This window comes from Microplitis demolitor, chromosome 9 (assembly GCF_026212275.2).
Source record: "Microplitis demolitor isolate Queensland-Clemson2020A chromosome 9, iyMicDemo2.1a, whole genome shotgun sequence".
NCBI lineage: Eukaryota > Metazoa > Arthropoda > Insecta > Hymenoptera > Braconidae > Microplitis > Microplitis demolitor.
In genome coordinates, this window is record NC_068553.1 from 17,824,229 (window position 1) to 17,844,426 (window position 20,198).

The window sequence follows — 20,198 nt, forward strand, 5'->3', positions numbered from 1 at the left end:
AAATAATTTTATTTACTTACAAAAAATATTTATTCAAAATAGCGAAGCATGAAATTTTAAATTTTTGATTTCACTGAAATTTTTATTTAAAAAAAAAAAAAAAATTCAGTATTTTTTTTTTTAATTTTTCAAAAAATATATTTTTGATTGATATTTATTTAGCCAATAATTTATATAAAAAATAATTGATATTAAATTTTTTTATTTATTTTAATCCAATGATATCTTTATTTTATTATTGTATGACAATATAACTTAATAAAACAATAATTATAATTATAATAATATATTTTATATCTACACTATTTATAAACCATTATTGTATTGTCGAATCGGAAGAGTTATTTATAATAAATATATGTATAGCAAAGTAAATAATACATTAATAATAGTTATTATTATATATAATTGTCCAGTATGAATTTTTAAAAAGAAATATTCAAAAATTTTTAAATATATAAGTAGTAAATATATAATAATATATTATTATTATTAATTTTGTTTAAAATTTATTAGAAAAATTTTACAATCTGTCATCTGTATGAAAAATATTTATTTTCAATAATATATACTAATATGACATGTATGTTAATATATATATGCAAATATATGTAACATGGTTTTTTTGTGCAAACATATATTTGGGATATATGTTGACATATATATCAACATAAATATCACCGCATATGTCTAGCATATAATTTTCACATATTTATTTTTTTGCGCGGGAAAATTAAATTTCAAATTCAAATTATTTATAATTTATCGAGTTACAGGAACCATAAGGACGTATCCTGTAGAAAATACCCATATAGACACGTAAGTGCGTAAATTTTTTAGTCGAGTCATGTGTAGATACAAAAAAAAATTTTTTTGCTTCTCTGTAGCTTCTGGAATTTATCCGGGAGCCCTGAGGGCGTGAGAAAAAAATTTCATATCCTCTCAAGGCTTCCGGTACCTATCCGAGGAGCTATAAAGGCATGAAAAAATTTTAAACGAGTAAATAGTAAATTACACATTGCGTGAGTAAAGTAGGACATTTTAAACCGGGTGCGTAAATGCCTACGAGAGCTGAAAGTGGGGGTGAAAAATACACGTGTTGGGACATCCTGCCTTCCTTTTTCGTGTGTGTCTATTTTTCACCAGATCTGTAACTGAAAGTTTAAATTTCCCTGTTTAGAGGAAAGAAAGTCATTCTGAAAACAAATGATAAAAATTCGCGCATGCGCCATTTTTCCCACAAAGATCTAGTGAAAAATCCATAGGCAATTACGCACATGGTTGGAAATGTTCTACTTTACTCCCTAGGTGTATAATTTACTATTTTCTGCAGGAAGAATCCAAACGCTAATTTTTATCATCTTTCAAAATAGGGCGGGAATTTAAACTTTCAGTGCAGGTATGATAAAAAATTTTGTTTTTTTTTAGATAAAAAATATATTATACGCCCTTACGGCACCTGCAGCGCGATATATATGACATTTTCATGGCAGTATAAATTTTGAAAAAAATCATATATTTTTTTTTAATTACAATACAAAATGGCATTGAATTAAGAATAATAATATTAATAATAATAATAATAATAATAACAACAATTATAATAAAAAATAAGATAACAAAGTGGCGAACGTGCGGCGTTCTACTCTAATACTGCTGCCTTGATGTCGATAACATTTTATAAAATTTCAATCACAATCCTCATTACAACAATTTATTTAAAATTACACCATTTAAATTATTTTATTTTATTTAAATAAATAAATTGTTACGAAGCTTCAATTGAAATTGACTTTTAGTTTGTTAAATATTTAGTTTTTAAATCGACTAACATACACACGACCGCAGATACACTTGTTTATTTTTAAAAAAATTTATATATATATATATATATATATATATATATATATATACATACATACATATATATGTATATTTTTTTTCATAATTCTTACCTGTTATCATTTCAATTCTTTCTAAATTATATTTACATCGGAATAGAAACAAAAGTTACTGCTGTACTAAATTACTGTCTATTATATGATATACATATTTAATATATATATTTATATTATTTGACATTAAATCTTGCATACAATTATCATTTACACGTTAAACACAAGGCACACTACCTGACTGGATTCTTATTTTATTTTATTTTATTTTATTTATTAAAAACCGCGAAATTTAAAAAAGAAAAAGAACTCTTTTGTTTTCTCATTGTGGAGGGAATGAATGGTTTTTTTTTTTTTTTTATATAAATATATATATTTATATGAAAGTTAATTTTTTAAACTCTTAATTTAACGTAACAACGTTTGTTAATAACTTAGTCAATGTTGAGTTTCATTTATTACTTTTCCCGCTTCTAAATCTTTTGGTTTTCTTCTTTTTTTTTCAATTTCTTCGTCTTTCTCCGGATTGTCCCATGGCTGTCGTTGACCAGATCCAAATATTATGTAAAACGTTGCTCCGATTATGTAAATGGCGCCGCAAATTATAAAAACTATCCGCCATTTTGCTTGTGAAGGCTACACACATAAATAAATATATAAAATAAATAAATATATGGATAGGCAAAAAAAATTCCATTTTTTTTACTCTCAAAAACTGCGTTTAAAAGAAAATAATTTAAAAATTTGAATTCGCGGTATTAATTTTCAAATTTCCCGCTTAAATTTTTTGGCGCGTAATTTAAAAATAATTTATTTAAAAAATGACCGTGACATAATTTGTATGAAATTTAACGCTCTACAAAAAAGGTCCTGAGGTTCTAAACGTTATTTTTAATATTTTCGAAACTACAGGCCTTCAAACTTAAATTTAAATAAAACTTTTATTTTAACGTCCAAAAATTAAAATAAATAAAAAATTTTGTCTACACTCCAAAAATGTATCACTAAAAAATAATTTATCCTGTTAATAAAATTTCAAATTTTCAAATTTGTTAAAAAAATTAAACGTCAGTTCAAATTATTTGAATTTTTTTTCCAAGACTAGAAATTTAAAATAAAAAATTCGAATTTTTTTTTTGGTAAACATATGTACAATAAATATGTAGATATATATGAATACATACATTTCCGACATTAATATATCCAGCAATGACCGGCGCAAGAAGACCAGCAAGATTGGCAAGACAATTTGTGAAGGACATGAGTATTCCAGCAAATCTCGGTGATATATCAAGATGGTTTACTTTGAACCCAGAATAAATACCGCCGTTTAATCCAATACCGATGGTAAATAATGTAACGGTCAGTGTTTTATCACACCCAGTATATGAAGCTATGATAAATGCTATCGCAGGACCATACTGACCAATTGTGTTTATTATTTTACGCGTTGACGTATGAGTAAATCTACCGGAGGCAATCATCCAATCGGCGATCTGTGATATGAACATTGAAAATATCCACATCGCTAAGTACGGTAGGGCGGAAACTAAACCATTCTGTAATATAAATATATATTATTTGCCTGTAGAGACTTGGAGATTTGAATTGAGCCGCAATTACTCACGGTTTTAATGTCGAAATGTAAAATTTGCTTCATGTACGAGGGCAATTGAGTCATAAAAGTTTCGTATCCGTAGTTCTGACTTATGTGAGCTATTAATATGGCCCAAAATGGCAATGAAGTTAATATTGCTTTCCATGGTACTGGCGGGGACTGCAAAATAAATCATTTTTATTTTTCACCCACTGTAATTTTTTTTTTTTTTTTTTTCATAATTTTTTATGGTAGAGGTTTTGGAATTTTTTGAATTTCGCGGTTTTGGAATTTCGTTGTTATTTTGTAAAATTTAAAAATTTCCTGAAATTTTAGATGATTTCGTTTTTTTTTTTAATTTTTTTAAAATTTTTAGGAAATTTTAATCATTTTTCAGGGGAATGTAAATTTTTCTAAAAAATTCTCGAGTATTTTAGAATTTTCTAAAATGTCATAATAAATTTTCAAATTTTCTGAAATTTCCGTAGCAATTTTTAAAAATATTTCATACAAATTTGGAATTTCCTGAAATTTAAGATGATTCCAATTTTTTTACACGATTTTAAAATTTTCAGGAAAATTTTCAACAATTTGATAATTTTTCAAGGAAATGTAAATTTTTTTCAAAAGTTCTAGACTATTTCCGAATTTTCTAAAATGTCATAATAAATTTGAAAAATTTTCTGAATGTTCTAGACCAATTACGGAGTTTTTCAGTTTGCATCTAGTTTCAAAATTTCCCATAATATTTTCAACAACTCAATAATTTTTCGTGGAAATGTCACTTTTTCAGAAAAGTTTTAAACGATTTCATATTTTTTCAGTCTATATCAAACAGTTTACAAATTTTCAGAAGTATTCCTATAAATTTAATCATTTTTCCCATTGAAAAATTTCTGTAATTGCTGAAAACTATTTTAATTTTGAATTTAACACAATAAATGTCTGCCTATAAATAAAAAAAAAACTTACAGATGATCCAGCAGTACCCCAAAGTGCGCTTAGAATATATTTTTTCTCATCTTCCGAAATTTTCGGGTGCTGTTCAGGATCCTCATAAACCCAAATAAGAAAAATAATACACCATATAGTTCCAACAGCACCAAAAACATAAAATATCGATGGCCATCCACCAGCAAATCCGTATTTTGACAACAAACCACTCAGTGGCATCGATACAATTGACCCAAACTGTGCCCCTATATTTTCAAATTAAAAAAAAAATAATAAAAAAATAAATTTATTAATAACAAAAATACAATTTAAATTTTCAAATAAATTCGCGCGGCAAAACCGCTCGAAATTCAAATTTTTTTTTTAAGCTTTCAATATAAATTATCAATTGCATGAATCCGAACTGATAAATCCAATTCCACAGATCCCATAATTGCGTCGTTGGAACCGCGAACATTTAAATTTTGTAAGTCCAAATTTTGCTGTAGGAACCAGTGGTAGCAGTAGTTGTAGTAGTAGTAGTAGTTGTAAAAACTCGCGATTCGTCATGATATTACTCGACAGTTTAATTTTTTATTCAAATTTACCCATTGGATTTTTAATAATTTTTCTTTTTTTTTTTTTTTATGAGCTTACCAGCATAAACGAAAGCTCCCATCCGGCTCCTCTCATTTGGTGGTATCCACTTTGCCAGCATTGCGTGCGTACATGGCACAATTGGACCCTGTAATAGGGATAATCCATTCCTAGGGGGAGGAAATATACCCGAACAATAAAAAAAAACGTTCACACACGAGCTAATTTCTTTTTTTTTTTTTTTTTTACAATAAATAATTCATCGATATTTGAATTTGAAAATAATAAATTTAATTTACCGTTTTTTTTTTTCCAAATTGGAATGCAAAAAAAATCAAGTGGCTAAAAAACTCATGACAAAACTATTCATATTTTTGACGTTAATATTAATAAAAAATAATTCAAATTTAACGCGTTTGTTTAGTTTTTTTTCTTTCGTAATTTTAAAAATTTACTTACCTCTCCAAGGCCCTGGACAAATCGGATAACAAGAAGCCAACCGTAGCCCCATTTCGCTGAAATCGGTACTAAGAAAGCAAACACCGAATTTATAAGCATTCCTACGCCGAGAAAATATTTTGAACCATAGCGTTTTGCTAAAATTCCAAATGGTATTTGGGTGATAACGTAACCCCAGAAGAAGGAACTCAGCAAATATCCCTGTTGCTTTGAATCCCATTCAAAAGGTCCATCGTCTGCAGCCTGAATTTCAAATTAGTAATTTAGTTATGAGTCAAATTATTTGAATTTTCCCGCCTCGAAATATTAGACGTCAATTGAACGTTCAAAATAAGCAAGTTAGAGGGTTTTTTTTTTTTTTTTTCATCAAAGTGATCTGGGATGGTTGGATTTTTTTTGAAAATTTTATTGAGGCCCAAAAAGTTCTATTTGCGTCTGATATTTTGAGGCGGATAACGTTGAATTAAAAACTCACGTGATTATTTGATGAATTTGTGTAATCACTTCCTGGACATTCATTTACCATCGCCTCTTGTTTTTTGTCGTGTTCGGTCGCCGTGTGGTTTACCATCGCGACAATGGCAACGGACATGTTTGTTCTCATTACATATGCGTTTGCCATACCCAAGAAAAGCATAAACGTTACTATATGCCGTGATCCAATCCATGCTGCAACATTTTGATAAGAGACTCTGTTATCATTATTGTCATTTGTAATTATTGTGTAATCAAATTACTATTTTTCGCCAATTAATCTCCCATTTGTCACTTTTTTTTGTGATTCAAATTTTTTTAAATTTCCCGGTCTTAGTCGAGTAGGTTTCAAAAATACTATTGGTTCAAAAGTTTATATATATCCGCTTTTTTTATGGTAAATATTTTATTTTCTTTCGTCATTGATAACATTAATAAGATATGAGTTTTACGGGCCATGGAATTAAGAAATATGATAAAAATATATATAAATATCTTGTTAATAAATATAAAAGGTATATTTAATTATTAATGTGATTATTTTTTCATATTTTTGATAATAATGGTATTTTAAATATATATTCTTATATATTTCACAACATTCTCAAATTGATTATACCGATACCTCCTATATATATATATATATTTTATTTCAATTAGAAATTTATTCAATTGACTTTAATGAAGATGGCCTTTAATAAATATATTGTCATTTTAAAGATATGAATAATTTATGATAAAAATATTTTTTTAAAAAAAGTTATTCGAATTTTCATTCAGCTTTTTTTTATGTATGTACAGATAATAATTTATCGATTAAGTATATATCTTAATAAATTAATAATAAAATAGAAAAAAATGTCGAGTTCAATGGCGGTGATAGTAAAAGACGGAGGAAGGTCATCATTGAGTTTATTGGCCGAGATCCAGAGTTCGTATATGCTTCGTAAGTTATTATGACTATTTAATATATATTATAAATTTTAAATATTAAGTTTTTTTATGCTGTAAGATGGTCGAGTTAAATTTGCGATATGTTATCAAATAGCGGAAAATCTACAGGAAAATCCATTATTATTCTCCGCTATCGTCATACATTCTCATAAATGCTTTAAGTTTTATATTTTAAAGTAGTAAATTTCTTATTCATTATTTTATATGTATATATAATTGATTATACTTTTTTTAATGACTTTAAATGAGTGAAAATTAAAAAAAAAAATTTTCTCAATAATTTCATTAACTGGCAGTAATTCAATAAAAATTACATGATTCGGTTAGAAGACAATTCAAAGTTTTTGAATTTTTTTTTTAGATATAAATTACAAAAATTTTAAAAAATTAAAAATATGCACATGTAGAGAATTGAAAAAACTACAGGTGCAATTTTTTGAAAAAAAATTTTTTTTATAATTTGTTGTTTTAAAAACAATTCAAAAATTATTACAAGTTGGCTAACTTCAGTATCATAAAAATATATAAATTTATTATATATATTTTTATATAAATTATTTCTATATTTATAATTAATTACTAGAATAATCAATTTTCTAAAAATAATATATATATATATATATATATATATATATATATATATATATATATATATATATTTATTGGACTGAAATTTTGTAGTTATTTTTTTTTGTAATAAAATAATTAAAAAAAAAAAAAAAAAATATATGAAATATTTTTGACATTTAGAGAGCACGTGAAAATAACAATAGCGACGCATGCGCATAAAAATATAAACAAGGTAATTAAGTTGTTAAAAAATACCAAGACAATGAAATTAAAGAACAAAGTATAAATAATAAAACCAGAAAAATATATATATATATATATATATATATATATATATATATATATATTAAACTTATGCTACATGTTAAATAACTGACTATAAATTGCACAATATGCTGTCACGCGAATATTATTTAAAATTAATTAAAATAATTTTTCTATTAAAATGTAACTATTTAATAAGTAATTAAAGTGCATAAAATTTATCCCCGTACCAGATAAAAATAATTATTTATAGAACATTAGTATAAATGTCAATATGTTAAGCTAACATTTACCTTCTATATATATCTGTATATTATGTGTAACATATTAATATTTAATATGTTACATATTATATTTAATGTAATCCATGTAAAAGTAAATAAATATATTTCATAATGTTTATTTTAGGAAGATTATTTTGGGTGATTGCATTTTGTAAAGTAACAAAGGAAGTGAGGAATTCAAGGATTTTATTTAAAAGCGGGAGTTTTTAATTTTTAAAAGTTGAAAGACCAATTTTTACTGCAGATGCATTATATATGTTGTGCATTAAATAAAACTATTGAGGGTTTCTTTAAAATATTTTCTTAACAATCGAGACAATGTCTTTTGTATGCGACAAACAATACAAAGATTTAAATTTAAAACCCATTGAAAATTATTTATTTTAAAAATTCAGATTAAACTCCGTTTCTTTTCTTAAGAATTTTAAAAATATCCAGGTCAAAATGCCCCATTTTTAAACCCCTTACTTTTGTGTTAAAATTACGAAAAAATATTTATGACATTTTTGGATAAAATTTTTCAAAAATTTTCCATACAAGTAAAAAATTTATTTTTCACAAAAAAAAAAAAAAAAAAAATGTCCAGTTTTTTTTATCAGATAAATTTTAATTTTTCTACAAAATTATTTACATAAAAAAAAATTCAGAATTTAAATAATAAAACCTTGAACTAAATATATATATATATATATATATATATCATGATACAATTAGTCATTTTACTAATTAACTAAAATTACTTAATTAATTGCAATAATTTTGAAGATATAAAATTTTTAAAAATTTATGAGAATTTGAATTTTGTAAAAATAAAATTTTTGTAAGTGAAATTAAAAATTAAAAAATTTAAAGACGTCATGACATCCTAATTTTACTTTAACTAACGACTCAAATTATTAATATAATAAATTGAAAATGATTTAAAGTTTAACAAACGCCTACGTATTGTGTTATACCTTGTTGATCTTTAAATAACCGTACAAACATATAAGTATGATGATTTTCAGCCAGCAATTTACACATTAATAAGTAAATATATATATACATATATACAATGAAAAATTTTCCCAGCAAGAAAAATATAACAATCATTTTTATTACATAAGATTTGTAATGTGTGATTATACACAAAATTTTTTAATTCTTCATATATTGATTTACATATATCATATATAAATATATATATATATATATATATATATATATATATATATATATATATATATATATATATAAATTTTGAAATTACAAAATTATAATTAAGAAATTTGATCAAAATTTTGCTTACTCCAAAAATAAATTAGACATTAATAGTATATTTAAAAATAACAATTTATACATATATATTTATATATATATTTTTTATAAATTTAATTATCTAATAATTAAATTTAAAAATCCCTCGTTATTTTGTAGTTTCTTTTAACCCCTCGTAGAGTGAGTTACAATCGTATACTCTATAATATATGTAGTATGTAATCTACTCCATATATATATACATATATATATATATATATATATATATATATATATATATAATACGACTATATAAAAATTTAAATGTATGAGTGAACACGAGGGTCTGGAATTCTACTCCAAATTTATATATATATATATATATATATATATATATATATATATATATATATGTAGAGTATAAAAAGTAGAAGTGAACACGAGGATACCGGGTTTTAATGCACGTGCTCGTCTTGCTTCCCTTGACGACCACAAACGACTTAAAATTTGCCTACATATATAATATATATATAAATATATATACCACTACTTATACTACCGGCACATCAATAGTGCGTGCAGAACTTTAGCAACTTCTCATATTACACGTTAAATGTTCTTTTATTCTATTCCCCAAAATTATATAAATATTTTTATCAAAAGTATTCAAAAAAAAAAAAAAAAAAAAAAAAAAACCATATTAATAAAAATTAAAAAATTCTTTAATTAATAAAATATATATAATTTATTTATACAGTATAAATAATAAAAATACCTCGTTTTTGTTTCGGTCGCTCCGTTTCATCAAGACCCGGTTGTTCCCATACCAACACGTGGCCATTTCTTCCACGGTTATCATTATTTGCGGCAATCATTTTATTACAACACAAATTCACTCTTTATTTAAATTTAAATTTCAAAAATTTAAATCAACTACTTTTAAATTTTATAATTTTGATTTACACATTTTTTAAATTTTATTTTTTTACTACTCCGTTTTAGTAAATTTGAATATTCAAAAACAACAAAAATATTAATTAACAATAAATAAATTAATTAATTAATTAATTAATTAATAATAATACTAATAAAAGTATTAGTAATTTAAACTACACGACCTGTACTGACTACGGTACAACTGAGGGTAATGACGAATGACGAGTTACTCGTCACACGCCAGACAATAAATATGTGTTATAATTTAAGAATGTATATATATATAAATATATACTTATGCGTTAATACAATGATATGTGTAATGGTCAGTATTATATATTAATGTGTATAAATGTATGTATGTATGTATTGATACACCGATAACGATGATTAATACAATCCTCGATACTCGATACTCGATTCTGAACCCGCGACTCGCGACTCACAACTCGCGCGATCAAAGACAAAACTATATAACACACATGCGCTGATGCAGCAACACGTATTAATGATGATGTGATGATGAGAAATTTAACCATTGGCTTCAATCCGAATTTTATATACATATATATATGAGTACATACATAAGTATTCATATATATGTATATTTACTTATGCATGTATTTCAATGATTGTAAAATGTATGAGTATATATGTATATATAGGTGCTAAAGATTGTTAGCTATATATATCTATACATATATATATTTATATATATAGTAGAGTAATATATTTAAAGAATATAAAGGAGGGAGTTTAAAAACGTGCGTGCGTCGAAGAACACATGCTTTCTTATATTACACATATATATATATATATATATATATATATATATATATATATATATATATATAACACTGATGTATCTATATATTATGTCGCCCGTTTAGATCCGGATATGACGATTTTACGCGCGGTAAAATTATGAAATTCTAACGTCACATATATTTTTATAATTGAAATTTTTAATTATTTTTATGTTAGGAAATGTATGAAAAAAATTTTAATATTTTTATGGATTTGATATAAAAATTTATTTTAAAATTATTGATGGATTTTTAAAATTTCAATGGGAACATATTTTATTTGAATTTAAAAAAAAATTACGCGGAAAAATGATAAATTGAAAATTACTTGTAATGAAATTTAAAAAGATTTATATCGGGTGAATCATATATATCTTTTGTTAAAATTTATACTTGAAAATAAATTTTTTTATACTTATCTATAATGCTGATAAAAAATTTTTATATTTAGATTTTTATATTGCATTGTTTTTTTTATTAATAAATTTTTTTGAAAATGTTGATAATTATTTCAAGAGTTGAAATTTTAAAAAAGTTGGTGTGGAAAATTTGAATTTTGTGACTCATTGAGTTCATTTATATTAATCAGTGTATAAATAGATGTAATTAGACTTAAATATAACGTTTGATTTTTAGTTCAAGTAAAAATTGTTATTATTTTTGACATTAAGATTTATTATCATATATATGTATGTATGTATGTGTGTATGTATGTATGTATAATGGAAATTAAAAATGCGTCATGTTGATAAATACAGGTACAGTATGATATATTTAAAATGAAATAATCTGACAACTACAGTGAGATTGTCATGTTGTAAATGCTATCTCATATCGTACAATAAAGCATACCTTTCTTATTCATTGTGTAAATAACAATATATATTATAAAATAAATATATGAAGAAAAAATAAAATTATTATTATATTTTGTCGGTTATTGTTTACCGAAAATATGTATATTATAATATTCTCTTTATACTGTAATAATGTTATATTTATCATTAAATATTATTTATGATAGTTATGTAAAACTATATCTATATTTACTAATTTATATTAGCTAAAGATTATTTTATGAATTCTATTTATTTTATTTATACTGCAGTGAAAATTATTATTTACTCTTGTTCTAAATCTTTACTTTTTTTTTTTTAATTATTGTGATTTATATAAATATGTAATAGGCACAATAATAATAATAATAATAATAATAATAATAATAATAATAATAATAATAATAATAATCATATTTATTGTTATTATCATTATTATTATTATTATTATTATTATTATTATTATTATTATTATTATTATTATTACTATTATTATTACTGTTATTATTATCATTATCATTATTATTATTATTATTATTATTATTATTATTATTATTATTATTATTATTACTGTTATTATTATTATTATTATTATTATTATTATTATTATTATTATTATTATTATTATTATTATTACTATTATTATTACTGTTATTATTATCATTATCATTATTATTATTATTATTATTATTATTATTATTATTATTATTATTATTATTATTATTATTATTATTATTATTATTATTATTATTATTATTATTACTGTTATTATTATTATTATTATTATCATTATTATTATTATTATTATTATTATTATTATTATTATTATTATTATTATTATTATTATTATTATTATTATTATTATTATTATTATCATTATCATTATTATTATTATCATTATTATTATTATTATTATTATTGTCATTATTAGATATTTGAATTATAAATAAAATTATGACTAAACTATTGAATTTACAAAAAAAGGCATAAGGATCTTGTTTGTAGAAAATTTAATTTCCTATAAAAAAGTATTAATACATATTTATCGTATTTTTAATATATCAGTCAGAATTAAACTAAAAAGACTAGAAAATAGAAAATTGCTATGTTTTGACTGATCAAAATTTCAATAATTTAAAATATGAAATTCTGAGTTATTTTTTAAAAATATGATAAAAATGTATGAGACCAAATTTATGTGAAATTAAATTTCCTACAAAAAGTTATTAAATAAATTTCTTCGTAAACTCAATAATTTGCAAGTTATTGTAATTTAAACTCCAGTTTATTTTTTTTTATATTAACAATAATGATAATAATAAAAACTGTTAATACAAACGTAGAAGAAATAAATTACAAACAAATTACTGAGTTCAAGAGCGTGATCGATGAGTGATATATGTACACAGGATGTACTGAATTTATTTCTATACATCCATATATATATATAAATCACAACAAACCGAGTACAAGCTATAAATTAAATACTAATAAATATTTAAGGCTGCCAAAATGAAATCACACGTTAATTAAATTTTATTATTATAATTGTCATTAATCAGTTAATTAATATATGAAAAAACAAAATATTCAAGAATTAATAAAATTTTTGATTATTGATTGTCTTTATCAATATATTTAAATAAATAAAAAAAATTTATAAACAAGTGTCGGTTTATTTAGAAATGACATTCGTAAATAAACTCAAAAGTCGAGACGCGAAGTTAATTTTAACATCTGCTAAAATGTGCCAAAATTTCTCAAGTATTTTTTTCTCTTACGGAACTTAAATTTTTTTTTTTTAACAAAAAACAAAATTCCAAATTAATTAATTCGCTGATTTATATTAATTACGTGTATTAGATACTCATAAATTTATTGGATAAAAAAAAGTATATAAATTTTGCTAATCTAAAATTTGAAAGTCACTCAACGTAAAAAAATCACTCAGTCATTTTTGCATTACTTTGCAAAAAACTATTATTAGATAAAAAAAAATTACAGCACAAGGCTACGGTCGATTAACAACCACAGATACAGATCCAATTATCTCAATAGATCTTACTGACTCATTTTCTGAAAAAATTTCAATGATTGATTTTAATTATTCGTTAAATCTAATCTCATTTTTTTTAGTCAATATTCTTTTTTCCCAAATAATCTAATCAGTTAAATAGTAACTATACCGATAATTATGTATTTATCTTTTTAATTCATATATTTACATCAAGTACACAAGGTCATATATTATTATTATCATTATTACATACAACGAAACATGACGCAGCCAAGTGCGAGTACAACAAACATCCGCGCATTTAAATTCATTATTAATATTTTAATTTAATTTTTAAAAAATTAATTTTTTTTTTAATTTTTATTAGAAATTTATTTATTAAAAAATCTAAAATTGTGAATTTGAAAATTTTTTTTTTTGAAATTCGAATAAAAAAAACATTATTACGGACAACTGATAAGACAGTTTATTTTCTTACCATCAATAAATAATTAAGAAACGAGAAATAAAAAATTGTAATTGACAGTAAGTAAAAACAGAATTAATTACTTTGAATTTCAAATTAATTTTTTTTATTAATTAATTAAATTTTCATACATAAAAAAGGGGAGAAATTGATTTAAAAAAAAAAAAATTTTAATAATGTCTACGTGGGCCATTTTGCCCCTCAATTTCATAAAAACTAACACGGGGCCCGTTTTGCCCCACAAGTTTATAAAAACTAATAGGGGACCCATTTCACCCCAGAAATTAAAAAAAAAATAACAGGTGACCCGTATTGCCCCAAAAATTAACAAAAAACTAACAGAAGGCCCATTTTACCCCAAAAATTTATACAAACTAACAGGGGGCCCGTTTTGCTCCTCAAATTTATAAAAACTGACAGGGGGCCCGTCTTGCCCAACAAATTTATAAAAATTAACAGGGGGCCCGTTTTGCCCAACAATTTTATAAAAACTAATAGGGGACCCATTTTACCCCAGAAATTGCAAAAAAACTAACAGGTGACCCGTATTGCCCCAAAAATTAGCAAAAAAACTAACAGAAGGCCCATTTTACCCTAAAAATTTATAAACACTAACAGGAGACCCATTTTTCCCCAAAAATTTATACAAACTAACAGGGGGCCCGTTTTGCCCCAAAAATTTATAAAAACTAACAGGGGGCCCGTTTTGCCCAACAATGTTATAAAAACTAATAGGGGACCGATTTCACCCCAAAAATTTATAAAAACTGACAGGGGGTTTATTTTACCCCATGGGGTCCATATTGCCTCGTTTACGAATTTGAAAAATGGTTTAATTGATAAGGGAAAAAAATTGATTAGCGTAAAAAAAAGTTGAATCAATCAATCATGTCAGATAATTTAAACAATAAAATAAAATAAATAGGTTTGTCTTACTTCCGGTTGTAAGTAGAACGAGGATGTTGGCGATTTCCTGATTATCTGATTACATGAATAACCGCAAGATATTTAAACCCACTGATGTTAGTGTCAACTATTTTTATTAAAACCCATCATGTCTTTCTACTTAAATTCGAGATAAAGTGATGTCAAGTTAAGATAAAGATGTACATTTGACCCTAATAATTTATAATTTAATTTTCACTGTGTTATTACTATTACTAAAGTTTTGACCCACAGAATCCAGAATTTTCCGGAGCTGTCAATTTTCAGAATCCAATAAAATACTTCCGGTAGTTGAAAAAAATTTTTTTATATTGAAAACGTAACCGTAATTTAGTGAAATGCTCCAGTGGTTACAATTTTTTTCAAAGATTCAAATAAAAAAAATTTCCCAACACCTAAAATAACAACTCGATTAATAGCACGATAAAATATTACCGGAAGTCAGAATTTTTAGCTGTTAATTGTTTGTCAAATTAAATTATAATTTATTGTAATTGATTGCATTTTTAAGTAAAGTAATAAAAGTCACGATATTAATAAAATATTTAAAACAAAATTAATGTGAGCTCAAGGTTGTCTGAAAAAAAAAATAAATTCTGTGAAAATCGTACACAGAAAAAAAGAATTTTTGGCGGGAATTTTTAAACTCGCCTCAAAAAAATTTTTAAATTATGATTTGAAATCAAAAGTGAAAAAAAAAGTTTTGGCGCGAAAACAGAAATTTTTAAAAAGTAGAAATTTTGTGCAGCAAATAATCGCTCAAAATAATTTTGTCTGATATTTTGCTGGCATGTATGGTATATATATTTTTATATATCATATATAAATTATTTACACAAATCAAATTTATGATACTGAGGTTAGCCGACATCCAATAATTTTTGGGTTCTTTTTTGAACAATAAATTATGAAAAAAAAAATATTTGAAAAAATTGCACCTGTAGTTTATTTAATTTTCTACATATGCATTTTTTTATTTTTTTTTATTTTTATTTATTATTTGCTAAAAAATAAATCCAAAAATTGCTAATTGTCCGCTGACTTCCGGATCATGTCGGTTGTATATTCTGCTCTATCAGAGCCGGACTAAAATTTTTAAATAGACTTATATTGCAGTTTTAAAAATTTTTTAAATAACAACATATATATTTATATATAAATTTGAATCGTAACAAACATATAATTAAATCAGACCGTAAACACCTTGAGTGTAACTACTAGACTATTTAATGACTATTTTCCGCTTTAGTCATGGAGTAAATATGTGTAAATAATTATTCTCAAGTTACTATTATATTAATAATATACTTAAGTATATATTCTAGTAATTATATATCTAGTTAACTATTATAATATCGAGTTCTAATAAATAATTGATTAATTATCAACGGTTTTATGAGTTAATTTCAAGAAACCGGTTAAGATTTTTTTTTTTTTTTTTATTGTAAATTAAGTACTCAGACAATATTATTGTTAATTAAATTAATATTTTCAAAATTTATGTAAATATTTTTTTTTAATTCTTATCAAATTCAAAACAACTTTCACCTTCCGCAGTATATATTTTTTTTTTTTATTACTTATTTAGATTTTATACTTTTTTATTTATAATTATGTGGATGCGTATTAAAAAAAAATATATATATATATATATATATATATGAATTTTTTTTTTGTTATCAATTTGTCGGAAGAGATAAGATATTTGATAAAAAATAAAAGCTTCAAAGATCCGTTACTTTATCCAAGAGAAAGTAAAACGAGGAATACGTAATCAAATAAAAAAAAAATATGAGAAAATAAAATAAAAAAGCAAAAATTTATATATGAATTTTTTTTGTTTTTGATAAAAAAATTAATTGAAAAAATGAAATCTGCAAGTATTTGAATTTTCTATTAGAAATTTTTATTTAATCAATCTTCGGAAATTAACTGAGAAAAAATTCGTAATCTAATGGTGATAAGATGAAATTTTTAATTGTTGGTTGATGTATGATGTCATTTACTATTTTTTAATTAACGAGATTAGACAGCAAAAAAAAAAAATTATGATTCAACATTAACAGACGATTGAAAACTTTTGGATTTTTTTTTTTTCAATGATTGAATTGGAAAAAAAAAAAAAAAAACTAAAAATATGCACATGTGGAAAATTTTAAAAACTATAAGTGCAATTTTTCAAAATGTCTTTTTTTTTCTTATTTACTTTTTTGAAAAAAATCCAAAAACTGACACCTGTCAATTTTATGTCAAATTTTTTTATTTCAAATTAACGACACTGAAAATTTTTGGGCTCAATTTTTTTTTTTATCTATTTCGTACCCTTGGGATGAAATTCACTTTCGAGGTGAGTTTATTTCAAAATTTGAACTCCGAATCCAAGCGAATGCGGATTAAAATAAAATTATCATAAATTATTCCTAAAAAAAAATTTCAAATTTTTTCCGCGCGAATTCAATTTTTTTTTTTCAGTTGATTATTTTTCACAGTAAAAAAATTTCTTTAAAATCTAAAGCTGGTGCAAAAGTAAATCAATTATTTAAAATTTCAAATCGTAATTTAAAAAAAATAAAAAGCCCGCGAAAAAAACCGCGAATTTAAATTAAATTTTTTGACAACTAAAAAAATACCAGAAACTACTTGATTATAATCTTCTCTCACAATACTGTCCTTGATATTAAATTTAAGTGTTTATCCCAACCGCAGTACGCTTTAACGCAACTTAATAATTACATAAAAAAAAATTTAGCGAAAGTAATCTCGCAATTACTCTGCAATTTAATTAATAAAAAATTTTCGTGATAAAAAAATAAAAAAAATCTCAAGACGCGTTAGAAAATTTTTTTGACAGACCGACAATTGGTTGAAATAAAATTTTTTATTCTTATCAGTTAACTCCATTAAAATCAATCATAAAAATAATAATAATAATAAATCAGACAATAGAATAAGAAGACAATTTAAACGATTTAATTAAAGTCAATTAAATTCAAGCAGATTTAATTAAAGTCATAAATTTTTTTCCACCCACAGCGATTGTATTCTTATAATAAATAAATATTTATATCACAAGATTGCAAAATTATTTTTAACTATTTCTACTACGGTTAACTTCGCTATGAATGACTAATGACCTTAAAAAAAATAATTCATTGATTAATTATAAATAAATTACAAAAGTGACATTTAAAAATTTAAAAAAAAAATTATTATTATTTTTAGTTGCAATGCTCGTAGAAAAAGTGAGGCTACGATGGCATGACAATGTGATAAATTATTCAAGAGCACTCAGATCTAGTATAATCATAATCATAATCATAATAACAATCGAAGATACTCTTTATTAAATTGCCTGACATTAACTGATTACTTAAATACAAACACTTCCGTAACACGTGCAAAGATTATGTCAATAAATGACTAGTTTATTACACTCATAAATCAAACATCTATTTTTATTTAATTTCATCACGTACTTATATAATAATTATCTTTTTTTTTCGATCGTCTAATTGTAAAAAATTCGCGGGGTGAGCGCGAATTCAAAACGGAGTCAATGTCTGCAGATGACTGGAAATTGACTTCAAAGAGATGTTTTTCCCCATAAAAATTCCGAATCCGGGTTTCAATAAAATTCAGACTCCGAAAACTAACTCCTATTGACTCCATTTTAATCTGGAGTTAATTCCAAGGTGGCTAAATTTATTTATTCTGGAGTAAAATTAACTCCGGAAAAGTTTATTTTAATAATGAAATTATTCGGAGTAAATGTGGATTTAAATAAAATCCAGATTACTTTGAAAACAAATTCCCTATAATGGAGTTAATTTTTGAAAAAACCCGGGAATTTTGAATTAGAATAAATTTGAATTTAAATAAAAACTGTAATCACTTCGAATACACTTGGGATTTTTTACAGGCTGTATATTTTAATATTACTATGAAAAAAAAATATATATATATATTTATATATATATGAATTTATTAATTAAATAGATTTGAATTTAAATATAATTAAATTTATGTGATTAAAATAATTATCAAGTATTGAGATGCTAATTTAATACACAAAAGAGAAAGTATTTTGTAACAATTAATATTCACAGCGTGTTACTTTTAACACAATATATTTTAACACTTTTAAATAATATACCTACTTTGGTTTATTTATATCGTACTTAAATTTTTTTTTTTTTTTACGTGTTTAGAATATAAAATATGTGGTGGGGGTGGGGCCTAAATAGAATAACAGTAAATTTATTTTTCGATGAATTTTAAACCGAAACCAGAAAAAAATATTTTAAATTCCATTACAAAAATTCCATATATATATATAAATATATACATTTTTTTTTAGTAAATTTTAATGTAAATATATAAAAATATTTGAAAGTTTATGACATGATTTTGTGTCAAGATCAAAAACCAAAAAAATTAATTCACAAAACAATAAATATATAAAATATATATATTTTATAAAAATATTATCTTACCTTTGGGCACCGGAACTTCGGAGTCAAAAACCTCAGATTTTTTAATATCAATTTTTGAATTTGTTCCGCCGTTTTCTGCACCCATTTTGTAATTGTTTAACATAAAAAAACTATTGTTTATTTAAATAAAATATAACGATAAATATATTATTTTATAAGGTTAATTATAGAATAAAATAAAATAAATAAATACTTTGAGGAAGTTGTAGACTAAGATAAAACTCACAGCCACTCACAGCGTGGTCAGTGTGTCACTGGCAGAAAGCTGCCGGTAGCTGCGACACTTTAGACCTCTATACTACTCTTTAAATCGTCAACACTATACATTCTTCATATATATATATATATGTATATATACATATATATATACACCATAAATTACTCATACATACTTCAGTGCGTACTAAAATATATTACACACATTTAGAGTATACAC

General features: G+C 23.5%; 1 protein-coding gene across 4 annotated transcripts; it reads right to left on the reverse strand.

Moving 5' to 3' along the window:
• Positions 1 to 538: 538 nt before the first annotated feature.
• Positions 539 to 20,061, reverse strand: LOC103574699 (putative inorganic phosphate cotransporter). 4 transcript variants are annotated; one of them, XM_014443726.2, is made up of 9 exons: positions 19,956 to 20,061; positions 19,763 to 19,872; positions 5,957 to 6,150; positions 5,482 to 5,724; positions 5,083 to 5,170; positions 4,465 to 4,691; positions 3,523 to 3,672; positions 3,080 to 3,454; positions 539 to 2,531 (listed from the first exon to the last, which is right to left on the reverse strand). In XM_014443726.2, the coding sequence occupies exons 2-9, from the start codon at positions 19,863 to 19,865 to the stop codon at positions 2,334 to 2,336; spliced, it is 1,578 nt and encodes a 525-aa protein (XP_014299212.1). In that variant the 5' UTR covers positions 19,866 to 19,872; positions 19,956 to 20,061; the 3' UTR covers positions 539 to 2,333. The 4 variants fall into 4 exon arrangements, with proteins under 4 accessions (XP_014299212.1, XP_014299214.1, XP_014299213.1 ...); XM_014443728.2 differs by having other exon boundaries at positions 19,763 to 19,837; positions 19,956 to 20,015; XM_014443727.2 differs by having other exon boundaries at positions 19,763 to 20,025.
• Between the last annotated feature and the right edge of the window lie 137 nt (positions 20,062 to 20,198).

Coding starts and splice junctions, on each gene's coding strand:
- LOC103574699 (XM_014443726.2), bottom strand. CDS start 19,865: ATGTTAAACAATTACAAAATGGGTGCAGAAAACGGCGGAACAAATTCA. Junction 4,692..5,082: donor GGGAGCTTTCGTTTATGCTG/GTAAGCTCATAA, acceptor TTGAAAATATAG/GGGCACAGTTTGGGTCAATT. Junction 2,532..3,079: donor GATATATTAATGTCGGAAAT/GTATGTATTCAT, acceptor TTATGTGTGTAG/CCTTCACAAGCAAAATGGCG.